The sequence below is a fragment of the Leptonychotes weddellii genome, chromosome 4, assembly GCF_054177405.1.
Source record: "Leptonychotes weddellii isolate Sample4059 chromosome 4, ASM5417740v2, whole genome shotgun sequence".
Taxonomy (NCBI): Eukaryota; Metazoa; Chordata; class Mammalia; order Carnivora; family Phocidae; genus Leptonychotes; species Leptonychotes weddellii.
In genome coordinates, this window is record NC_138372.1 from 64,854,911 (window position 1) to 64,881,279 (window position 26,369).

The 26,369-nt window shown below is 38.6% G+C and overlaps 1 protein-coding gene across 9 annotated transcripts; it reads right to left on the bottom strand.

Annotated features, from left to right (window-relative positions):
- Positions 1-3,057: 3,057 nt before the first annotated feature.
- SSX2IP (SSX family member 2 interacting protein) lies at positions 3,058-26,351 on the bottom strand. 9 transcript variants are annotated; one of them, XM_031031911.2, is made up of 14 exons: positions 26,220-26,351; positions 24,942-25,111; positions 24,264-24,476; positions 21,844-21,954; positions 20,146-20,281; positions 18,265-18,340; positions 18,005-18,182; positions 14,723-14,873; positions 12,571-12,707; positions 12,072-12,245; positions 11,784-11,828; positions 9,059-9,173; positions 8,591-8,756; positions 3,058-4,977 (listed from the first exon to the last, which is right to left on the bottom strand). In XM_031031911.2, exons 1-14 carry the CDS (start codon positions 26,260-26,262, stop codon positions 4,803-4,805), a joined length of 1,890 nt encoding a protein of 629 aa, XP_030887771.1. In that variant the 5' UTR covers positions 26,263-26,351; the 3' UTR covers positions 3,058-4,802. The 9 variants fall into 9 exon arrangements, with proteins under 9 accessions (XP_030887771.1, XP_030887770.1, XP_030887769.1 ...); XM_031031910.2 differs by having other exon boundaries at positions 12,072-12,242; positions 18,005-18,194; XM_031031909.2 differs by having other exon boundaries at positions 18,005-18,194.
- Positions 26,352-26,369: the final 18 nt, after the last annotated feature.

The window sequence follows — 26,369 nt, forward strand, 5'->3', positions numbered from 1 at the left end:
GCCATCTGGAACAAGCTGGAAATGTAGGGATCAAAAGATCTGGGTTTCAAGTTTCAATTTTACCCATTATTAGCTATGTGTCTTGGGTTCTGAGTCTGTTACTAACTCTTAGGAAGGTTAATATTCTGTTATTCAAGGAATCAAAAGAGAACATGAATGTTGAGCATTTTAATAACTATAAAACTACCATCTGGACACTTCAAAACTTTTCATGATAATGAAAAGGTCAGAGAAGGTAAAAGAAGCCTTAAATACAATACAAATATATTCCTTAAAATATATTCTTTTCCAAAATTAAGAATATTTGATCTTTCCTAATCAGCGATAAATCCCTCGCACCAGTGATAGGTTTTGCCGGTTATGTAAGTAAATAACGGAAGGGATGAGCTATCAAACGCACCTGCATCAGGTAGCAAACTGTCAGCGTCCAGCACATGGCTGCGTTGTGCACAGCTCCTTGTCTTGGTGGAGGTTAGGTTGGTCCCATGTCTAGGTTCTGGACAAAGCAGAGTAGGTGGAAGGCCGGTCTCTTTCAAGTCTGGTCTGTAAAAATATCTAGCACCACCTGCTAGTCTGCAGTTTTCCTGATCTGACAACGTTGGAGGCCACATGTTCCCGAGGGCTATCATACCTAAAGTTGGAGGAAGACTGCCCGATCCACATCAGCAAGAATTTCATGAGCAAGAGTTAAATTTTTGTATTGAGCCACACCGACTTCGTGTTTATTTGTAACATGGCCCAGTTTATCCTAATACTTCGCACAAAGAACTAAGCTAGATGGGGTTGGAAATAGGACTCCCCCCCAACCCCCCCCCAAAAAAAATCATAAAACAAGGTTCTCACACTCTTGAGAATTTGATAGTGTATTCATGCCAATGAGGCACTGTGCTAAATTTAATTAGTGTTTTTTATTTCTTGTTAACAAATTATCTTCTTACCATGTGTCAAGCATCCTACTAGGTACAAATATTTCTGAATCTTAAATATAAGAATACTGAGGTGGACCTTTACCAGGGACTTATCACTGACATTACAGTACCTTCCAAATCCTCTAAATTCAGTTATGTGTAAATGTTAAGAATTTAAAATCTTAACCAGTCAAGTGAAATAGTTTTTGTTAATCAGATAATTTATTAACATTCCACTCCATTTTTATATCCATCCTGAAAAATATACTTAGAAAAGGACTAGAATAAACTATTTTAGTATCCTTATCAACATGCCCCAAATCTCTGCAAATGCATTTTCTATTACATAGTAATACATGTTCTTGTGGGGAGAAAATCTTCGTTTTTTTTTTTTTAAGATTTTATTTATTTGACAGAGCACAAGCAGGGGGGAGTGGCAGAGGCAGAGTGAGAGGGAGAAGCAGGCTCACCACTGAGCAAGGAGTTGACACAGGGCTTGATCTCAGGACTCCGGGATCATGACCTGAGCTGAAGGCAGACGCTTCACCGACTGAGCCACCCAGGTGCCCCTGCAGGACAGTATTTTGATTGTAGAAAACAAAATGAAAACCCAGCAAAACAAAACAATGATAAATTACACAGTACTTCCCATAGGAAATAATGTAAAGACTCTTTAACTGGAAGCCAGCCATGTCACTGTCATGCACAGAAAAATCAGTCCAAGTTCTATTAAGAGACCGAATGCTTGGATAGCATTTACCATTCTTTGTTCTAACTTAGGTTTAGATAGCCAGTCTTCCATTCAACTCAGAGGCTCTCGGTGGCGGAGTGTGTGCCCTTAGCTGTCTAAGAACGTAGTCGTAAGCCCTCACATACAACAGGTACTTCATAAATGCTTATGAAAAGATTGATACAAATTAAGGACAAATACAGGGAAAAGTGTACTTACTAGCCTTTGTGACCCATACTTACCTTAAACCCAACCGAGAAACATACTCTGAGGATTCTTACAACAGGGCAATCACATGATGGGCTTGCTGGCTTACACTGTTCCGGTCATACACACTCAAGACCTCCTGGCATCCCGTCATGCACCACGGAACGTGTTTTCCTACAAAAGCCGTGTTACCACAAACCTACGCACAAGTCTGGTAAGCTAAGGTAGGAAACATGGAACTTTTTAAGTAATAAGTGTTTTAATTATACCATAAGGAAAATAATTTGCTGTGGACTATTCTGCAAATCTAAACATTTAATACATTGCTTCTACAAAAAACAAAAAACAACCCACTTATTAAGTTAAATTTTAATCTTTTAATTTTCTGGTATGATGATTCTTCTATGTTTCTCATCATCATAAATTCAAGATATAAAAGTTTAAGAGTAGGAAATAAAACCTTTCCCTTTTCTTTGCCACTTTTGTCCTTTGAAAATTCAAAATGAAAAGAAGAATTCAAAACGGAGGCCATGTAAAAACAAACGAAGTACAAGATTCCAGATTTACATATTGATGAACAAGAAAACGTTTATCAGGAGGACTTGAAACCTAAGGTTCCCTGTGGTACCATCATCTAATCACGGCTGAATATAAGACCGCAGCATAGCTGGATTATAAGTACCCTGCAAAATCCTAGGAGTTGCAGGTGTGAAGTCAGGAGCTTTCCAACATAGAAACCATTCCAATAACCTCGGAAGTTTAGCATGACTGGGAATCCCTTTGGCGTTGGAATTTACAGTAAAGCAAAACGGACGCTGCTAGGTCAAACATACTTCTAGCAGATCTATGCAGACTTTTTACCAAAAATACAATGAACCTGGCTGTTTCATTTTACTGTTTTTTTTTTTCACACCTTAGATTTCAAAGTAGGTCTCAAGGAATTTTTCTTTCCAATATGAGAATTCAACCCACTTAAAATGGAAACACAACAAAAAACAGATGCTCCTTTGTAGAAATCCACTGTCATGGAATGCATTATTCCCTGGAGTAAGATTTACTTTAAACATTAAAATGTTCTTTTCTGGCAAAGGTTATCATGGAAACCCCTGACAAAAAAATTCCTGACAAATGTATCATGGACTATTTTAAAAAAATTTGATTGCCTTTCTTTGATCACGTGACTGCTCAATTGTAAAAAAATTAAAGCTCAGCTTTTTTTTTTAAGATTTTATTTATTTGACAGAGAGAAACACAGCAAGAGAGGGAACACAAGCAGGGGGAGTGGGAGAGGGAGAAGCAGGCCTCCTGCGGAGCAGGGAGCCCGATGCGGGGCTCGATCCCAGGACCCCGGGATCATGACCTGAGCTGAAGGCAGATGCTTAATTACTGAGCCACCCAGGCGCCCCAAAGCTCAGCTCTTTCTTCTTTTGGAATATGGTATGATCCTAGAAATTTTCTATCAGTTCTAATATTTTAAACCGTGAAGAAGTGACCATGCATCAAACGGAAGGTCGTGAGTGGCTGCTTTAAGAGCCAGCTTCTCGACACTATAAATGGGGTTATTTTTTTACAGGTGGTTTCATTAACGTAAGACACTCAGTGATAGTCTATCAGCCCTGAAAAAATGGTGCTGCTACTCAAACTCATATATAGTGAATGGACGACAAAAATAAGACTATTTTTCAGATGATGAAGGGAACAGCCATAAGAGTGAGTGTATGTCTGTGGCTGAACGGACTAGAGAACGGGAAGGCAGACGAGCTTTGCAGGATCTAGCCAGGCCGATCTGTGCAGGCTTCTACGTACACACAGGGTTAGGCGCTGAAGCTTTCTCGTAAAAGTCCTGGGCCTACGGTGATCATCATCAATAACGACATGAAGAAACATGCAATCAGTTCTGAAAGCGAGATGACCCAAGTTTGTCCAGAGTGGGAGGAGAATAGTAAGATAAAATCGGACGCTTTTTACATTGTCAGATTTATCATTAGCAGCTTACACCCTGAATTTATTGGCAACTATACCAAGCCCGAGCTGGTAGAGATGTTGCGGTGCTGGTCCCCATCCAGTAAAGAAAGTATCACCATAAATATCTTCTACCATCCCAAATATCTTAAACCAATATTCTTAAATCGTTTCATTCAAAGGTATGTTGTTATCTTGCCTGTACTACCCTATCATCAAAAGTCCTTGTAAAATTATATATAAAAGTCTACTGCTATAGAAATCTCAGAAATGTCAGGTTAGCAATGATAATTATCTAAAGAAGTTAGCTTCGTGGAACAGCTTTTGAGTATTTATTGCTCAGATGCATTCAAAAAAATTCTTGAACATAACATAATGGCTCTCATACATCTGTAAACAGAACACCACTAAAAAATGTTATTGGCATGAAATACTATAATATGGATGTGTAAAATTTTTAAATCTTAAAGCCTCTTAACATAATCGTGTATATCTATGTACAAAACATACATAAATTTCACTTTATTTAAAACATATGAAAGAGGAAATTTCAAATCACACTGTTTTAAACATAATAAATATAGAACTTGCTTTGTTAAAAATCTACAGTATACATTCAAGTAAAGGCTAAACTTCCAATGCCAACTATATATGAGACAAAATTAATCATTTACAATAATCAGTTTCCTAAAAGTGCTATTTTTAATACCTATAAGAGGAAACTCATTCTAGTGCTTCTGTTTCCATCCAAACATATACATTCCTTTATTCACAGAACCAGATGCTTCTGTTACTCAAAATATATATCCAAAGCTTTTATATCCTTTTAAATAGATTCAACATTTTAGCTCTTTGGGGGAGGGACAGGAAAGTCCAAACAAACACCTCAGACCATCTTCAATCATTAGATATGACTGACTTTATGACACACCCTGTTTCAACTCAGATGTGAAATCTGATGAACGTGCTGATGAGAACAATTCCAGTCCACACGTCTAAGGTAAGTCATCTTTTTCTACATGGGAGTTTGTGTAGGTCGAGGAACACCCACTGTAGCAACCTTCCTGTGATCCAGGTCTTGAGGCCATGCTCCATTTCTGATTTGTACCTTCTCTTCCAACCTGATTTGGTTTAGTTTCTTCAGGAGTTATATTCAGTACATTGATGGAACTGTTGGGAAAAGACAGATCTTAATAATCATCTCCTCCTCCTTTTATCCTTAAGCTCTGCCTGAAGGCCTACATTCGAAGTGCCCCCTTGTCCTATGCTAAGTAAATTTTGAGGACACACAGATCAGGAACAAAGAAGTGTTTCAAAATGGTCTAATTTATCACTTTTATCTTATATATCCCACCTATTTATCTGTTTACCCATCCACTTATTTCTTTGGTCTACTCTGAAGCTCTCTACACAACTGAAGCCTAAGATAGAACATGTGGGCTTTGAAAGCTCGTGTCCCCCGATGTCCCCATCTTCCGGCCACTATTTTATAATCTCTTTATTGTTTTCTTCTTTACACATCCATTTGCTCATGCATGCTTTCCTCTACCCAGCCATTCACCCACATAGCTATTTAACGAGTGCCTACAAAGGCAGTAAGGAGTCTGGACTCTGAAGTCAGATGGTTTAAGCTCATCCCAGCTGGACCGCTCAGCTATGTCACTGTTCTTCAGCTTCCCCAGCTGTAAAATGGAAATAATAGTATCTATCTCATAGGGTTGGGTGGAACTGAGTTAACACATATTAAGCGCTTAAACCAATGCTCAATTAATTGTGTCACGGAGTAACAATCTTAGTGGCTGACACAGACACAGCTGCTACCCTTCAGTGACACAATCTGAGAGGTATGCTCTGTGGCCAGCCACAAAACAGAAAAATCTGGGGCGCCTGGGTGGCTCAGTCGGTTAAGTGTCTGCCTTCGGCTCAGGTCATGATCCTGGAATCCTGGGATGGAGCCCCAGGTCAGGCTCCCTGCTTCTCCCTCGGCCTCTGCACACCGCCTCCCCCACTCACGCTCTCTCTCTCAAGTAAAATGTTAAAAAAAATCTGCCTAAATGATTTACTTTCAAATCTAACGGGGTAAGTCAACAAATGATACACTTTTATCAACTGAATATCTTATGTAATTTTTTTCACAAATGTACATTTTTTCCCCAAATGTGCATTTTTGTGTCTTTGGTTTACTAACTCAACCTCAGTGTGGCAATCCTAAAAAAAAAATGTTGCTTTAATTCTAAAAATCGAAACCCAAAACAATTAAAAATTTTACTTACGCTTATTTGCCAATACTTAAAAAAAAAAAAAAAAAAAAAGGAACTTGCTTATAATTCAGCCCTCAGAAACCCTGCCATCTCAGACGAGATGGGATCAAGGAGCAACTAAATTCTCTCCATAAATTTGTACCCGAATTACTTTGTATAAGATTCCATTCTACAGTGAAGGAGGAATGAGGTTGTTGCCGTAGATATTAGCTACAAATACTCCTATTCGTTTTGCTATGATCTTATTACAAACCCAGATCCAAGGTGCTTCAGGAGCAAGGAGTCCAAATTTACCAAATAACTTAAAATTTTGAGAACTATGTCAGGCTCCACAGCTTCTCTCCTGGTAACTAGTAACACAACTCTTTTCTAGGTTTTATCCTCAGAGCCCAGTGACCATGAACATGAATAGCTCAATGGAGTTTCTTTATGCTCAAAATTCTGTTTCTATGCCACTGATGTTGTTTCGCCCTCGGACTACATGAGAGAGAAAAGCACTTTTACAATCCATATAGGTTTACATGTATTAAGTACTGTTTTAAGTGCTCTGTATGTATCATCACTGAAATCTCCTAACACCCTGTGATGTAAGTACTAAATGCTGGACTTACCTTTGTTAAGCACAAAATAATGTCCCAAAGGATTATTATGTCAGATATTTCTTAACTAAAAATAATAAGATTAAAAAGTAAGAATTGTAGAGACATAAAAATAATCGAGGCAACTGCTATATTCTCTCTTGGATACAGAATGCATTATTTGAAATTGGTGACTAGAATTTGTGTTATTTATACAGATCGTTCGGATTGGTCAAACTTGGGAGTTTAATAACATTCTGTGTAAGAAAATACTCTGAGCTTACAGTACCTTTTGATTGTAAATCAAACTCACTTCCCACACTTGATCTTAGCCAAAAGGCCGAGAAGCGATCAAACTCACTTCCCATACTCAACCCATCAGTTAATCTGTTGGCTCTAACTGCAAAATATATTCCAAATCCTGTCCTGTCTACCTTCATGTGACGACCCTTGTCTAAATGGCGACTGTCTCCCCGTGACTCCCCGGGAGCCTCCTAACCACATCTCCTGGCTCACAGCACGGGGCTCCTACAGTCTGCTTCCCACATGAGAGAACAGTCATCTTTTCAAACAGACTTTTTTTTCCCACTCTCCTGCTTACACATCTCCAGTGCTTTTCCTGTTGCTCTTAGAACAATATCTGACCTAACAGATACCGACTAAATACTTTACAAATGAGATGTCAGGTACGTGCATGTGTGTGGGGGCAGCAGAGTGGGGTTCTGGATGAACAACATGGTCATGAGTTGATAATGGTCATGAGAGAAGCTGGGTGATGCGTATACAGGGCATCATGACCTTATTCTCTCGACACTTGTATGTATCTGAACTTTTACATAAAAAAGTTTGTATCCTCATCTACTCACCCAGGGCCTTATGGGATGTGACCCCTGCCCACCTTCCACCAACCCCTCTCACCTCTTGGTCTTGCTCGCTAACACCACTTGCCCTCCACAAACACACCAGCGTCCCGCCTTTGGGGTCCCTACACTTGCCTAGAGGACTCTTCCCACGCTCTTTCTTGCCCCTCAATGTTTAGAGTCCTAATTCTTTTACAAATCAACAATATATTTTTGTTTTGAAATTCATTTATTCAACAATTCTTGGTCCAAGGGCTAGTGGGTTTCTTCCAACACTTAGGTCCACATCAGCCTCTCACTACCACAGGTCTAGTGTGCCAGAGCCCCGACCCCTGCTCTCTCGGGCACGTGCACTGTCTCCCACTTTGGTTAAGAGGAAAGATCACCACCACACTTTCCAAGGTATCCCTTTGCTCTTTTCTATTCCTCTCTCACTAGGAATGTTCTATGTGCTCAGCTTATTAATCTTGGAATAGGCTCTGAGGTAAAATATTGACATTATACCTTAGAAAATGATTTAACAACGTGAGACAGAGAAAAGTACCAAAATGCATCCGTTAATAGAAATATATGGGTTTCCTGGGGAAGGGGAGCAACCTTTTTTGACCCTGTCATCCCTGGGCACAGATCTTTACCATTCACGATGAGGACATTTCTCTCAGTTCTTTGCCCTTCAACACCAATAAAATGGGCATAGCAAAAGAAATTTTAAAATATATACTCTGCAAAGACTGTGAAAATATCCTTCTATTTAACAAAATTAAAGAATTCAAAATACTAAGCGATTCCTGTAAATGAGACTGTATTTTAATTATTTTGTATTTTGGACGTGAAATGAACAACATTATATGATCTGGCTCCCAGAAGGCAGGGACCAGACCCAACTCGTTTGCTACCGTATTCCCAGCACCAGCAGGTGTCCTTATATGATGACCACCCAATAAATATTTGCACAATGAATAATCAATCTACTAAATCCCTCTCCAAAGCCACTCCCGCTGCTAACACTACAGACATGCCTACTTGCCCCCAGCAGTGCAGATCCAGCAGTGGGACAGACCACCTGCTAGACCCCGTACAATACCTATGTGCAGATGCACAGGAACGCGTCTGGCAAAAGTCCGAAGTAGAAGGAGAAGCAGGAAGAGACTTAGTAAGTTTGGATGTGCAAACCGGAGACCCGTTAGACACACCGTGAGGCTTCTTCTGCCGTGGCCTCGAGTGCACTGTAAGACTGTCCCGATCAGAACCTGTGAAAAGAAAGAATGTGGACAAAGGCAGTGCATATGGTGAGGTAGCAAACAAGGTGAAGGACATTAGCTATGATGATCATCTGCAGGGGAGTGAGGTCTGAGGTAGAACAAGTTAATGTGGGTGGCCACTCCAGCCCCCGACTCTGGTCTAGCTAATCTCGCCATCTCTTATGCATATTCCATAAACATCTAAGGATCTAGTTTTTAAAATATTTGGTGATCTCCAAAGTTTTACATTAATAATGGACAGTATTTTATTTACATGCATTTTCAGATTAAAGGGTTAATGAAGTACTCACTTCCTGAGAAGGCACTGAAAAGTTTCATATTTTCTGAGTTCTGGTGGTCAAAGGTAGTCATATTTAAAAACTGTTGCTTTAACCAACTGGCTCTTTCTTCTTCAAATGCCTTTCTCTATCGTAACAAGCAAACCAAAGAAATATTGATCAACATTTCAACATTCACATTGTTGGCATTTCCCATCACTTCTGCAGCTGCTGGTGTTTGCTTTCTGGCTATCATAAAGATTTTGTAAATCAAATGAATTAACCTAGAAAACTAAGAAAAATTTCATTGAAGAAAATTATATTTAAGAAATAAAAACGACCCATTTCACCTAATAAACCAACTCATCACTATTTTCACACCCGTTTTGAGTAAACTCAAATGGACAATGCAAAAAAAACAAAAACAAAAAACAGCATATTAGCATAACTCCTGAGCATACAGAACATTATACAGAATTACCAAAAAAACAGAAAAATACCCACTGCAAATGAATCACTTGAGAAAAAGGAGCTGTGACTTCCCCGGGCATTGCTCTGGGCCTCTAACCACCTACCAGCATCAGCAGCCACCACCACTAAGCCACAAGAGGGCACATGTCAGACTTTCCCCTTCCCACCGGCCGATCATCCTAGACTCTCCCTCAGCCCTCAGGTCTTCACGCTTCCATCTCATCCTTCCCTGGCCCCACTGGCCCCAGAGCCCAGAGGCAGACAGATCCTCCTGCAGAGAGCTGGGGGCGGTACACAAAGTAGCCGGAGTATCTCTTGGAACAGGCTGGGAGACAGGGACCCAGAAACAGGTTCCCAGAAGTTAGGAGAAAATGCTGGTGCAAATTTTCTGAGAAAGTTAGCTATTGATAAGACAGATTTTCACAGCTGTGGAGGACATCCATGCTAGCTACTTAAACAGAATATAGTCTTTCATTCCTAAATACTAATACAAAATTATGCATCACCAGACATTTGAAGAAAACTAAGAGCATGAAAGAAAAACAGCCAAGATAACTGACCACAGATAACAGATAGTTCAAGAGACCCTTTAAAAAAAAATTCTAACACAAATGATTAGATTTATGAACATCTGTAAAATAATATAGTGCTATACATGGAAAAGCAAAAAATGAAGACATGAGAGAACTTAAAAGATAAATCTAAAATAAAAACTCAGTGGATGAAGTGAAGAGTTAAAAGTGAGAGAATAACCCCGAACTCAGAACATAAAGTCAATCTACAGATGTAGTCAGAAGACCAATCATTTGTCTAATAAAAGTGTTCCAGAATACAAGAGAAGTCAAAGAAGGAAAAAATACAGAATCAAAGAAAATATCCCTGAATTGAAGAAATATAGTGTCTTGAGGCTGAAAAGAAGCTACACCTAGATACAGCCTAGTAAAATGTTAGAACTTTAAGAATATAAAAAGGACAGAAGAAGGAGAGAAGGAAAAAACAAAGCAGGATATCCACAAAGTATGGTATATGTAGGTTATATATTAAACAGGCTCCTCATTAGTAAAACCAAACAGTAGAAAAAATGGAGTAAGTTTTGAGGGAAAAAAGTTGGAAACTAAATTCTATATCCAGCCAAACCAATCATATGAATGTATTTTTGGATATTCTAGAATTCAGAATATTTTTCACTCACACAATACTTCACAAAAAAAATTACTCAAGAAAGTAATACAGCAAATTGAAAAAGGAACCCAAGAAAGAAGATAACATGAGACATAAGCTGAATGTGAGTCAGGAAATCATAAAGGAGCTACAAAGAAAAGTCAAAGGATTCACTACACAGGGATATATGAAAGATTCTCTCCCAGATGGCAGATTCTTAGTAACAGACTATTTCCTAGGTGGCCAAATGTGTTACTAGGTTAGAGAATGAATAACATTTACAGAATCATGATGATATCAGTGTTCTTTCAAATGTTAAGTCTCAATCTTGCACAAAGTACTTACAACTGGATTACCTTACAGGCTAACGCTTGACAATGAAAAAGAAAAGCAGAGACAAAAACTGTGAAGTAGAGGGACAAGAGAAAGGGAACAAGGGTGAACCCAAGAATGTCTTCATCTTTCATTGTGGGGACAAACTGATACTGTCTCAAGGGGAGCAGACATGGAATGGAAGCATTAAACATTCTATTTAAAGAAAAAAAAAAGGTCAACCAGAAGAAACCATTTTTAAAAAGTTAGTTTAAAAAAGTAACAATATAATGAAGAAGTCACGTATGTAGGTGAGAAATAGTGTAGATGAGAGGTAGGATAAGGATAGGAAATTTTTTATCTTTCACAGCAGGGGAATCAACAGACTTATCAAGGAAAAAAGGCTGAAGTACATTAAAGTTAAAAACATACTTCCCAGAAGAATTACAAACTTAGTGGTTACCTCGAAGGAACCAAACTGTGGAGATAAGAATGGGTGGTATTTTTTCACTTTTGGCTTTTTGTGCGGGTTTTTATTTTTGAAAACATGTTCACACATTACTTCTATAATTTTTGAAAGGGAAACATGTAGGTTAATACATCGTTAAGTAAAAAAGCGAGCTGTGGAAGGTGTTTGCACACATCGCTGGGTGGTGGTGGGGAGAACTTCTGTTCTGTACTCCCCTCCCTCCTTCCCTCCTTTTTAAACAACAAACAGGCTCTCGGTTGCACGGTCTTTTGACGCTGCACCTACTGACAGTGGACAGGTCACAAATGTCCAAGAAAGATCTCCTGTGGGAAGCTAAACACTTACCAGTAGAAAGCCAACCCAGAGGGGATAATGGAGGCTTACGGTTTTCTAAAAAAAAAAAAAAGTTTCAATTCCCAAATCTGGTAAAGGCAGAACGATACCCTTTCTAAAGTAGTTCACGTGCTTCCAATCCCTTCCAGTTCACGTTATTTGTAAGATCACTGGTAAACTACTTGACAAAAAAACAAACTGGACAGCAAGGAAACGATGAAAGGCAGAACTTGGATGCATTCCGCTGGGCCTCCCAGAACTTTCAAAAGCTCTGCAAGGAAAGCTACTCCTTGAAAATACCTCCAATCCTAGGCGAATAGCCGCGTCTGTAAAGCTTCGTCTTTCCTTCTCAAAATTCTTTTTTTGCTCTTTAAACAGGGACCACTCTTCCTTGAGGCGCTCCTTTTCCTCCAGCAAGTAACAGTCTCGGAGCAGTGAGGTGGTATCATCATCACATGCAGTAGCCAGCTGCTGCTATTAAATTTTAAAACATAGTAAGTTCCAGAGGGTCCCTGCAATGCTCCCAGTTAAAATTAAAGCAAAGGAAGCAGGGTCAAACTTTAGGGGAAGGACAGAAACGGTGGAAAACCAGAAAGTCAACGGAGGATTCTCGTTTTGCAGCTGGCGAAGCCCCGCCTGAGGAATGGCCTGCGTTCTACCTGTTAGCAAGCGAAGAACTTAGAGCAGAGAAATGACAAACACTACAGATCTTCTGAAAAACGGGAATAAAAATCTAGTAAGGCATAAAATCCTGGCCATTCTCATGGGAAAACAGCTTGAAAAGGCAACTCACATTTACCTGTAAAAGCTGCTGCTGAGTTTTAATCATTTCTTTACACTGCTGAATTTCTAACTCGAGTTTTTCAGTTTCTTGTTCGTGGTCTTGTCGTGAGATTACGTCTTCATCATTAAAACCTTCTAGGTGTACCTTTGAAACTAACATAAAACCAGTCATTTGACATAGGCTTTACACCACTCAGTTTATGGTGTTTTTTGAATTATATTTAAAAATCAAGGCTCTCAGAATTTTTCTGGAATCTCATAGGCTTTCTAAAAGGTACTTATTCCCTTTGCCCTTTAAAAATTTCATAAGCTATAATAATACAACTATATTTATAGTATTTTAGCACTATGAAAAAAAATTTTTTTTTTAGCACTATGAAAAAATTTAAAAAGCAAAGCAACTTATTATAAGGGATTCATGACAACTACAAATTCGTACTATTTTTGGACTAAAATGATATCTTTACTAATAGCTCTACTATGAACATTTAATTTGAAATCCATATTTATTCAAGACTATGTCCTAATTAAAAATGGACAACCTATAAGCATCTGCCTTTGGCTCAGGTCATGATCCCAGAGTCCAGGGATCGAGCCCTGCATTGGGCTCCCTGCTCAGTGGGAAGCCTGCTTCTCCCTCTGCCCCCCACCCTGCTCGTGCTCTCTCTCTCACTTGCTCACTCACTCTCTCAAATAAATTAAAAAAATCTTTAAAAAAATGGACAACCTATATTCACAAAAGAGAAAAATAATTAACAAATCCATAAACTACTTTTGACTCTTCTTCAAAGATCAATGCAGTGCTACAAATCTTGCAAATTCCTATTTAACAAACAGGAAGTCCAAACATACTTGCCATTTACTAAGAGATGGCAACTGAAATCAATAAAATCTCATGTAAATTAATTTTAGTACAAAATTTTGCTGATTACCCTTTACTACTAAAGACAATTGACAGTTATCTTGTGACTTTTGACATTCAGAATAAATTTTCTTTCAACAGACTTCATTTACCGAGCAGAAACCTTAATTTTCTTGATTTAAAAGAATGCAAACTTTAACGAATATAAAATATTAAGAACACATTCATCAGTGTAGATCTATACTATCTACAGTGACAGGAAATGGTGTCTAAAATAATACACTGTTAAATGAAAAAAACAGTGTAGTAAAAATATGTAATACTCAATTTTTGTTTTTATATATTTTTTAAAGATTTTATTTATTTGAGAGAGAGAGCGAGCGAGCGAGCATGAGCAGGGGGAGGGGTAGAGGGAGAGGAAGAGAGAGAGAATCTCAAGCAGACTCTCCACTGAGTGCAGAGCTCCACATGGGGCTCAATCCCATGACCCTGAGATCATGACCTAAGCCGAAACCAAGAGTCAGACGTTTGACTGAGCCACCCAGGCACCCCAGTTTTTTATATATTTTTAAATAAATATTTTGTGGGCGCCTGGGTGGCTCAGTCAGTTGAGCTTCTGCCTTTGGCTCAGGTCATGATCCCAGGCTTCTGGGATCAAGTCCCACATTGAGCTCCTTGCTCAGCAGGAAGTCTGCTTTCTCCTTCTCCCTCTGCTTGCTGCTCCCCCTGCCTGTGCCCTCTCTCTGTCAAATGAATAAATAAAATCTTTAAAAAATGTATATTTTGTAAAGGCCTACAGAAAAAATCTAGAAAGATAAGCACCAAACTGTTAAGTGTCATGTATAGGGAACAGAAACCTGAATATTCTACTTCATATACTTCCTAATTGATATTTTATATTAAACATCTATTATTTTGAAAATAATTTAAAAATAAATTAGGAGCCAGGAGTATGCAAAAGTACCTAGGAATGATAAGGAACAGGTTCATATTTATACCATATCACGATTAATAATTCTTAATTCCCAAGATCAGTAAGAGACTCAGTTCACTTTATTCAACTGTACACTGCACTCAGAATAGATGGAGATACGTAATATCCTCTTTTCAGAGAAAGATTCACGGAGGGGCAAAGTATTTCCCAGTGAGGTTCAAACCTCACCTCCAGAAGTAGATAGAAGCTTGATTATCAAACCACCAAATTGAGCTCAAGTACTTCATGATCTGACCCCCTAACATGACTTTCCAAGTGACTGAAATTAAGAGCTGAGTGTCACAACTCACTCTGCACGCAGTGAGAAGTTACCTTGGTTATCAAGTTTTTCTACATGACTTTTCAAAATCCTCCACTGTTTTCTGATGCTGTTGGTAAGCTGCTCTCTCACAGTCTCACAGGAAAGGTCCCACATACTCTCCCTACTCAGTTCCCCAGCATCTTCTTCAGCATCAGAGATAACCTACAAGCAAGAAAGATGAAAAGGAAAGACCAGTATCTTAAAATGGCTCTAGATACTCAGGCAGTAGTAATTAAACTGATCATCAGAGATACCTATCAAAAGCATTTCTGTGCTGTATCTTATGCATATATGACCTAATAATAAAAACAGAAATTCTCCAACTCAAGTCTCTTCAAATGTAATTTGAATCCAAATACGGTTAGTGACAAGAGTCACGAAGCTGTGTGAGGAAGAGTTATTCACTACTTGTCCTGTATTGTGTTAGAGCTCTCACAAGCTAATTAATCCTCAAATCATGTTACAATGTGGGGAAAATGATGCTTAGAGAAGTAGAGATACTGCCCACTATCATACAGCCAAGAGGTAGAACTGAGATCTGAAGTTAGATCAACTTATCTCTAATCCTAGGCTGTTTAAATAAATAAACCAGTGAGATTATCTACAAAGTAAGCAACTGTGAATCCTATTTTTCTCATGTAATTTTAAAAAATAAAACTAGAGATTATTTTTCTTTTTACTCTACCAAGACATTAAATCATAGGAAAATACAGAAAACCACTGACACAGAATCACATAGAATCAAAGCAGGATAAAGAACATAGGGAAACAGTACTAATATATATTATGGCAAAATAATCTGCAGCTACATAGATAATGTGTGTGTGTGTGTATGTGTATATGTGTGTGTGTGTGTGTGTGTGTGTGTGTGTGTGTGTGTGTGTGTGTGTATATATGTATATATCTGCATAATAATCTGCTAAGTTCTAAATTTGTTGTTAACATCCAGGAAAGTGATATACTTCCAGAGATATACCTCCCTAATATGAACAATAAAATATCTTGCTGGGGAAAAAAAGAAAACCTATCGAAAATGAAAGAAACGCCGATCAGACTGTTCCCACAGGCAGGTGCAGCAGGAATGAGGGAGTGACTCAGCTGGGAGAGCTGTATCAATAGCCCCAGGTCAGCAAAGGCTGCCAGAGGTCAAGCTCTCCCATGGGAAGCAGGTTGGGGAAAGGCCCAGCACGGAGCTCACTGTGACTCTGATTCTTGCCAATCAAGCCTCTGGAGCTACTTGCCAGTAATTCTTCCAAGGAGCTACAACCTGCCAGAATACTATAAACCCATTATTTTAAAAATGAACAATAATTGCTTCACACTGTCCAGACTGAAACTCTGAAACCACAAAATGAAAATAAAAAATTAACTTGAATTTTGGGTATATGTTTTGGCTATACTTAAGCACAATAACAAATTAATGAAACCTCAAGGCTACCTAGGCATTCTAAGGTTAATCTTATCCTCTTACTATGATGCTCCAAAATCCTTAAAAGAAAGGAAGGACTGAATTAAATTGTAAGAGAAAAAAATTCTAGAAAAACAGATCTTTTAAAAACAAGAAATATACTTGAGAGTATTGCTTCTCCAAAGGTAAACAGCTGAATTTTTAAGAACCATACAGGATACTACCCTGGCTGCAGTGGCGAGGAGAGAGGGTCCTTGACTTACTACTGACTTGTGCTGCACACGGGCTGGGGATGTTAGTAAAGGCAGGGCCAAAAACTGAACGCGCTGCGGGAGTAACGGAAACCGCTCACTCTGGAGAGGTATTTGTGCATGTGCCCAACAAAAAGTGACAGACTTTGAGAGAAAAGGCGGAGGTCAAGCAGGTCCCGAACTGGGGAGTTTAAAAGAACTTCAGGTAATGCTTTTTTAAAAAAAGAAAGAAAAAAGAGCTGGAAGGTGGGATGGGCTTAACAGTTAGACTGACCATAAGGTAAATAATCCCCTCACATATGTTTAAAAAACAAGTTCTGATGACTTGCTGATAATTAGCATTTCCCATCAATGTTATTTTCAGATTTTAGTCACTTGCCTGAATCCAGAATTTAAACATGGAAAGCAATTAAGTTAAAAGAAATTTTCACCATATGGGACTTGTTTTTTTCCCGACCTCTGCACGTATTACTCCCCTTGTGTCACATGCTTCTACCCCCAAAACACCCACTTTATTTTTAAAGAACCAACTCAAATATCCTTTTCTCCGTGAGGCCTTCTTGATTGCCACAATTCCTTTGTTCAGCACGTTTGTACCACCCTATTACCGCTAAGATATGTAACAATTACTTTTGCACATGCCCCATCTCCCCAAAAGAGCTTCCTGAAGGATGCAATGGACTGAATGTTCATGTTCCCTCGAATTCATGGTGAAATCCTAACGCCCGATGTGCGGGTATTCAGAGCCACGTGGGGCCTCTGGGAAGTGAGGAGGTCATGAAAAGTAGAGTCCTCGTGAATGGGACGAGTGCCCCTAAAAAGGGACTCAGGTGAGCTCTCCTCCTCTTTCCGGCATGGCAGGGTGAGGGTGCAAGGAGCCGGCAATGTGCAACCAGGAAGACACAGTCTCCCCAGACACTGACCCTACTGGCAGCCAGAGTTTGAACCTCCCAGTGCCAGAACTGTAAAAAATAAATTTCTGTTGTTCTTAACCACCCAGTCTATGGTAGTTTGTCATAACAGCCCCAACTGAGACAAAGGAAGAAGTCAAAATCCTTTTAGCTTTTTCTTTCCAGGGACCAGAACATAATGTACATTCCGCAAATTTCTGGACTGAATGATTAGTTGGTTCCCAAAGTTAATAAACATTTCACTCTGAAAGTAAAGCCTGCTTAAGTACACAATACCTAAACTATTTAGAGGATACTCAGCACAGTGGTTAAAAACATGAACACTGGGGTGAGACAGACTTGGATTTAAATCCTAGTTCTGCCACGTGTGATACTAAGGCCAATGGGACGAGTGTGCCTCAGTTTCCTCAGCTATAAAATGGGGATAATTATGGTATGAAAAGCATCAGATTAGAAGAATGAAATGAGACCGTGCTCTTAAAGTGCTTATCACAGTGTGTGGCACAGAGTAAGTCCTTGGAAAGTCACCTCCATCATCTCCCAGGCCATGTCTAGAAACATACAGGGACATTTTGTTGTTGTCGTCACAGTGACTGGGGGCAGTACAGCAGTGAGCATCCTGTCCAAAATGCCAAGGATGTCCCCACTGGGAATACCTAGCTAATGTCTGAATTGTTTGACTTAGCAATCCGAAACTGTATTAGAGAGGAAAGAGCCACTTACAGTTCCTGTACTATCATCTGCTCTTTCTCTAGGTTTCTGCTTTTGGGGAGAAAGAAGAGAAATCATTTCCTTTTTCATTTGCTGAAGAACCTTCTTAAGTTCAGCATTTTCCATTAGGATTTGTTTCTGACGATATTCATAATCATTCAAGAGAATTTTATACATTTCATCTTCATTCCTGAGAAAGAAACTGTCAGTATGAAAATGCAGTTACAGAAAGAAAATGCTGATGAAATGTATCAATTTAAATTGGACCTTACCTGGCCTCAGTTTTACCCGTCCTCCAGGAGCCTCTTTTTCCATCGGCTCTCCCCACATAATTTAAAACTTCCATAGCTACAAACATGAACATGCAAAACAAAACCAATTCTTACCATACATATGTTTAAGTGTATAAAACCCTAACACACTCTATACACACTGGAGACATAAGTCAACCTGGTATAGATTAGGATTTGGGCTCAAACAGTCCAGATTTCAAGCTCCAGTTCTCCATCACTGATAAGCCCTGAGACCTTAACCAGTTATTTAACTACTAAAGTATGAATGAAGAAACAATACAGAGGGAATGATGAAAGTATCTACCCAAAAGTTGTTGTGAACAGTAAAAGAAGTTGTTAAAACAGTTAAAGTACTTGTAAATATTATTTTATTATCATTATTAACTTTATCATTGGGGCTGGCAAACTCCGGCCTGCAGGCCAGCTGCCTGATTTTCTAAATAAAGTTTTATTAGAACACTGCCACACCATTTGTTTATATAGTTTCATGCTACAAGTGCAGGGATGGAAAGTTGTGACCAGAGACTACAGACCCCACAAACCTGAACATATTTACTATTAGAAGCTTTACAGAAAAAGCCTGCCAAGCCCTGTGTTGTCATCATCATCAAAGGAGTCAAGGCCCCTGTGTATTAATTTCTCTTCTGTCCCAGGGGGATGGATGCAGTTGGCATTAGAAGGAAGTAAGATGACACTAAGTTACTGTAATTTTAGACTTGATGAAATCATTATGAGCCTGTCACTTCCAGTTAGGTATGGACTAGGAAACAGCCAGACTCCCATAAAATAAGGGCTCTGTTACCAGAGTTCCATCTTTAATAAACTTCTCTAATTAGGTGTTACATTTTATACTTCCAGCATTTCATCCTGCTCTGTATATAATTCATGAATGAACACGAGGTTAACCAATGAAATTTAAATTTGATTACCTACAGATTTTCCAACCTTGTCTTAATTGCTTACTACACTTTCATTTTTCAGGAATTTTTAAAAGAAGATAGCCGACTAACTGCAAGAGCTCTGCTGTACAGATGAGCAGTGAGGCAGCCAACACCTAGCGGCCTGCTGACAGCCTGCGACGTGGGCTCAGCAGTTGTTGTGTCAGCAAGTCCGACCAAGCTCAGCTTCGGAAACCGCAGCTCAGGGCATTACCGTACAAGGCAGTTAGGGTCCACCTGGAAACCACTGTTCGATAAATCAGTGCATAGATTTCCTGTGCCGCATCTTCCCAGGCCAGCAAAACTGTATCTGCGTGGCCCTGATCGTGTGTGTGTGTGTTTCTACTTTTTCATCTATGTGATTTCCCTGAAATTATGGACATACTTGGATGAAGTTGCCAAATGATTTTCAAAAGAATGACACAAGAAAAAAGTACACCTTATGAACAAACATAAGCATAACATTCACAGTCCATCTTTCAGACTGGTTGCTTCAAAAATGCACAGCCACACTTATTAGAAGGAACTGATGTAAATGATTTGGTCAGATGAATAATTTTATGAAGTCAATTCTAAAATCACACTTGTTTTGATACTCAGAAACTCATCGTGATTTTTCATATGATCAGTTCTTGGCTATGGAAGATCAGAATATCCCCTGGCTTAGTTTTTCCTCTGTGGAAGTACAATAGTCATATTAAAAAGTAATGTAACTCTTACATGCAACAAAGGAAGCGAAATTATTATTTTTCACTAATGAGTTATCTCGATTTCTAGTTTATATGGATACACACCATCCACAAACAATTGCATAAAGCATAAAAATACTTCATGAGGTATTCTGCTCCAACTACTGACATTTATTTCTTAGCATATTAGCTTATTTGTTTATTTTCCTCTATCTTAACCAGTTGTTTCTTACCTATTTTTTTATCCTTCTTGTTCATAACAAGTTGATGTAGACGTTCCTTTAATTTATTATATTCACGTTCTTTTCTCTTCATATCATGATTATATTGAGTAGCTCGACTTGCAATGATATTTTGTAATTTTTGTACCTGAAAAAAGCATTTTCCATCAAATGAATCCCTTTATGATTGATAACCCCAGTTAAAATTTGTAAATTCAAAAAAGAAGTATTAGCATTCACCTCCTCATAAAATAGTTTATTTTAGGATTATTCTTCCTTCTCAATAACCACTGGAAATCACTTTTTAAAGTATCATTAAGTGAATCACAAAGTTTTTATTTTTTAATTCTGAAATTTCTAGAGCCAACTTCCTAAATTATTTTTCTACCACTTTTATGCTACATATAGACGCTGATCACTTAGAAACCAGAAACTTGTGCAGAAGTATTAAAGTGATTCAAGCTCCGTCTGAAACAAGAATTAATCTGATCACCTCTAGTGACTTCCTTACACTACCGACTTGAATCACTTTATTCCTTATCAATCTGCGACAAATTAGCCACAGCACGTCACAGCACATACACAGGTTTGCTTTTATCTGATCATAAACAGTTCTCAAATTAGAGTAAGTCCACACAGCAGACAGGATCCGACTCAAATATTTGCTGAGTACCTACCATACGTCAGGCCCTACAGCTCAAGGTTTAGATCCACTGTGGCTTCTCAGGGAGCCCTTGACAGGAAGTGTGTTCTAGTCTATACAAACATTTCTAATCTCTGCTGGAGATGACCATGTTTAACTTAATTCTTACTAAAGATTAACTATATCCAAATCACTTAGGTGTAATCTGCAGATCATGTCAAAATTTTCTGCGAAATAACTCAAGGAAATGCATAAGCAACCTTGCAGTTTAATTAAGATATTTCACTATCCACTAACTACATTACTAAATAGTCAAAATATGACAAAACAGTCTAAATCACTATAAAATCATTAAAGAAATAAGCTCCCCTAAAAGTCCTTAATTATAGTTCAAAAAACACATATACACACTGAACATATATTTTTATTGGTTATCACATGGTCAGGGATCAAACTGCAGAGCAGTAAGAACATAATGGTTTCTCCTTATAGAAATTAAAAAATCGTAATTTCAAACACATTAACTCTATAGATCCAAATACTAGCCATTGTAGCAGAAATGAGATTAAAATTATGATGTCTTTAATAATCAGAAATAGATTCTTAAATGTGAATTGCTTTTTTTTCCCCTAAACAATAACTCTTGTATCCATTTAGTCAAGTAATTAATTGCTTGATGGGATGAACAATGTCAGTATTTAATACAGAGAAAGAAGAGGCATGCCAGATTTAAGTATAGGTATGACAGAGAATAAAAGATCTGCATTTAAAGCACCCTTGTGCCTGAGAAAAAGTGACAATGCACTGGAGTCCAGGACAGACAGTAGAGGACACCGGCTGTCACAAGCTATGGACCAATATATTAAGCCCCATGAATCCACCTGGGGCAAGGGGTGCCAGGGAGAGCTCCTGATCTCAGTTAAATATGCTGCAATGCTGTACACAGAGGTCCACCATACCAGTTTGACAAAGGATGAATTAATGTTCTTGTTTTAAAGTGGGGTACGGTCACATCAAACAAAAAAAAAATTTTATTTAAACTTCATCTTCAATAACTGATAACCCACCTCATCTTTTTCATTTTTCAGTAGCTGATGCAAATTCCGGTTCTTGCACTGTAACTGTCTGTCTCTTTCCTGAAGCCCAATCATTTCTCTCCTGGAGGTTTCCAGTTGTTCCTAGAACATCCACATGCAACTGTGATTAAAATTAACACAGGACTCGGAGCAAATGAATTCTTCAAAGATTAGTAAAAACAACATACACATACTAGGGTTTCTTAGCTAAAACTGCAGTTTAATGGCACACAAAATGTTTACTTAAAACAATTATTATAAGACAATACTATAAATTTATAAATTTATTTAAGTTTAAATATAACATTTTAATTTATTAAAATACCAACATTTTTATGTTTATGCAAATGGGTTTCAAAGTGGAGCCCTAGAAAGGCTCTTCACTTATTCCAGTGATGCTTTCACTGGACACTTTTTAAATTTCCTTTTAGGAGTTTTTAACACTTCTATGGTACTCTCTCTGAGAAAGAACCAAAGTGATACGGAGCTAAGTCTAAAGAAGATGTGTGACCAAGCAGAGCAGCAACCCTTTAAGTCAGAAAGGGTGGGACTCCAGCACGACCCTCGTTCTCCCTTCCAAGTGCTGAGTTCTGAAGATTTTTTCCCAGAGAGGAATAGCAGCATTGCTGGAATCAGTATGAGATACGATGTTCATTTTGAATACATTCCACACATTTTCTGAGGAAATGTGCCAAGTTCTGCATGAGGCCATTGGCATATTTTTAAAATCCTCTTATCTTTATAAAATATAAAAACCACTCAAGTTACGCCATAACTGACCACAAATAACAACTTGGACAATCCCTGTAACAATGGACCGCAAGAAGATTTAGGAATTTAGAAAATTTAGGAATATACCTCGAATAACTCTAAAGGTGTCAGAATTTTTGGCACCCTCTTCTTCGGAGTGTTTGTGACTTCCTATCATGCCAGACCATTTGGAATGACTGAACTTAAAGGCACTGGGCCAGTTGCTATGTCCCATATATGTCAAATCAGATTCACTTTGAGTGATGATCAACACTTTACTTGAACTCCCCATCAGCCCTGCAAATCTATACACCCCCCTCCTACATCACTCATCTCATACCATCATCCCCTGTAAACTTGAGACCGAGACCAGGTCGGTCTCTTAAATTCATGACTCTCTTATTCCCCAAATTCAATTTTTCATAAAATTCTACCCATTTTACCTCCCAAGTTTGCTTCCTATTTCACTTTTTCTATCTCCGCTAGCACGACCTTAGTTCAAATCCAAAATCTCTCTGGCTTTGGCAGCTGCTAAGGCCTCCTAACAGCTGTCCTTTCCACCAAGCCTTCTGGGCTCCCCGCCTCCGTCCCAAATACAAATCTGTACCTTCCCCATAGTTTCTCCACCCTACTGCCAGGTTGATGTTTACATGACGCCCATGATGCCTTCCTCTCGCTTACATTCCTTGGTGCCTTTGTGTGTCTGCACAATGCCTCTCACATCCTCGGACCCCTGGGGCCCAGCCTCACCTCTATCGCTCTTCATCATCATCATTCATTTCAGCCCCTACAGAGCGACTGACTATTTTCTGGAAGTCAAATGCTCTCTCATACCTCTATGCTTTAAACAGGTTATATACCCTCTGCCTAGAATGTCTTTTCCAAACATTAGCAAATTTCTATTTACTCCTCAGATCTGAGATCAAGTGTTAACTCTCTGTGAAGCCTCCTCTTACCTCCCACACCAAGAACAACTAACGAAGCAAGTAATTATGGTTCAATGTATCTCCTTCCACTAGACTACAATCTTGAGAGCCGGGACTGGGGTTCAGTCCTCTGTGAAACCCAGTGCACCTGGCACAAAAATACTTAATAAATTTTGCTCAATGAATTGAATGAATCATATACTAGATCTAGAAGCTCTTCAAGGACAGATCGGCAACTTTTGCCACTGAACACACATTTCTGTCCAGAGAAAAATACCGGATTTTGGCTTAGGTCAAACCTGAATTAGAAGATTTCCTGGAAAACATTCTATACTCTGGGCTGTCCTAATAAGCAACCACGCTTTGGAAGGAAAGGCTAAACAGGCCTGGATTACCAATATCATTCAGCCAAGGTTACCCACATTCAAAAAGTTTTAATGCAGAACTGCGGCCTTCAGGGGCTTACAACTCTGAATCAGTCTAATTCATAAGACCCTCCATAGGTCTCTCTGATTAAGATTAAAGTATCATCCACAACTCACAGCCTTTTTATAACTTGGAGGCAACTACCCCCTCCAGCCCACCACAGTTACCCCCTCAGGAATAACCTCTATCCTTTAGGCATTGTAGGATGTATAAAAACCTAAAAATATTAAAGAGAAAACACTGTTATCACTTGGCTTAGCTTATGAGACAGTTAGCTTACTGAAATACAGGTCGACATGCAATTTCTACCTTAAGTTTTGCATAGCAGTTCTGTAGATGGTCCATATCACTTCCCAGTTTCAGATTCTGTGTTTCTACATTTTCCTGAGCTAGAAGATTCTTCCGCTGAAGTACAAGTAGCTCATTCATACAATTTAAAACAGCAACTATATTTAATTCTCTCTTTGTGTCTTTACCTTTGGATTCTTCATACAATGAAGGAAAACCGAAAGTAGTCAATTCCTGGTAGGAGAAAATGTTTTCCTCAAAGTTGGTTACCAGATGACTTAGTATAGAAACAAAAGATAGAAATCTTTTCTCAGAAATAATGAACACTATCCTGAGTTAAGAAAATTGTAAATATCCCAAAGGACAAAGAACTGAGAGAACTGGGCTCTTTTTAGCCTCTGCTCTACAAGTGCCTGTGTCCTGGGGCCAGGCACTTAGTACATCAGTAAAGTAAGGGAGAGACTCCTGGTGGAGAAGTCCCTAGAGTGATGTGGAGGCCAACCTGTCCTGACAAACACATTTACCATGTATCCAGACTAAATGATCACCACGGTTCTTTGCCTATCTAGTTATGTTACATAACAGGCCAATACATAACAACATATGTGTGCTTGACAAGTATTTTTCTCGTAACTTTGATATGTGCTATTATATAACATGATTTATGCTATTGCTTCTCACACACACAAAATTTTTTACCTGATCAAGGTATGAAATACTTTGTTCAATATTCTCTTCTGTGCAGAAGGCACTGAAAAAACTGTGCACATTTTTTGATAAAGGTATTGAAGAACATAGCACTTGCTGTGAGTATAAACTTGATGGAGACATCTTTGTTTCTGAGGTATATTGACAGATATTTTTGCTTTCTGAAAGAATAAAAGGCATTTACTCATACAATTTATAAAACATATGCAAAGCAAACTATCTCCATTACCAAAGATCTTGAATTATATAAATATTTTTAAGTATTTTCAAATTAAGACAAAGCTGTTTTTTGCATGAAAACTACATAAAGTTGACCCTTGAACAACACAGGGGTTAGGGGCACCGACTCCTCATGCAGTGGAAAATCTGTGTATCGCTTTTTTTTTTTTTTTTTAAGATTTATTTGACAGAGAGAGAAAGCGTGTGCACAAGCAGGGGGAGGGGCAGAGCAAGAGGGAGAAGCAGGCTCCCCGTTGAGCAAGGAGCCCTATGCAGGGCTCGATCCCAGGACCCTGAGATCATGACCTGAGCCCAAGGCAGCCCCTTAACCGACTGAGCCACCCAGGCGCCCCCTTGTGTATCCCTTCTGACTTCCACAAAACTTAACTACTAATAGCCTATGATGACCAGAAGCCTTACCAGTAACAAACAGTTGATAAACACATATTCTGTATGTTATATGTATCACATTAGTATAGTCTTACAATAAAGCAAGCTAGGGAGAAAATCATAAGAGAAAATACATTTACAGGACTGTACTACATTTATCGAAAAAAATCCATGTATAAGTGGACCCACACAGTTCAAACCCATGTTATTCGAGTCAACTGTACTTTTTTCCAAAAAGATACAACTATAAAGTGCCCTTAGTAGGCATGTTAAGCTACAATATACTACCTTAACTTATAGTATTTCAGACTTATAAAAATAACAGACAAAAACCACCTGAGTCAAAGGTTATGGATTAAAGGAATAAATCGCAGCAACGTATTGACGTACCCAATAAATTTATTTCAAATGCATAAACATTCCTCTCCAAAATAATAACAATCAAACCCATCATCTATCAAAGGCACTGGACCCCTCTAATTATGGCACAATTCTTAGCTTTCCCAGATAAACTTTCTGAAAATAAAAATTAGATATTTTACAACTATTTATGTCTCTCTCTAGTCACATCTTCAATATTTGTGGTAATTATTTATAGTTTCATTTAAAAATTCCCCTTTACAATTACTGCTTTAGTCTACCCTTATTTTAGACCGTTACCTGAAGACAGATCTGGGTCTGTAACAGTCATCCACTCTCCCATAGCAGTCACCAGGGCCGGGCTACCTGAGGAACCAATTCAGCGGCTAAACATTTAGTCCAGCTGCTGTCACTCTTCTATGTAGGCATCTCCTTAAAAAGCAAATTGTA

What these genes read in the sequence shown, in the direction of transcription:
- SSX2IP (XM_031031909.2), bottom strand. Translation starts at nt 26,262, where the DNA reads ATGGGAGAGTGGATGACTGTTACAGACCCAGATCTGTCTTCAG. An exon ending in AGACCCAGATCTGTCTTCAG is followed by an intron (nt 25,112 to 26,219) that starts GTAACGGTCTAA and finishes TTATTCTTTCAG; the next exon opens with AAAGCAAAAATATCTGTCAA. An exon ending in CAAGAAGGATAAAAAAATAG is followed by an intron (nt 18,341 to 20,145) that starts GTAAGAAACAAC and finishes TCATGTTTGTAG; the next exon opens with CTATGGAAGTTTTAAATTAT.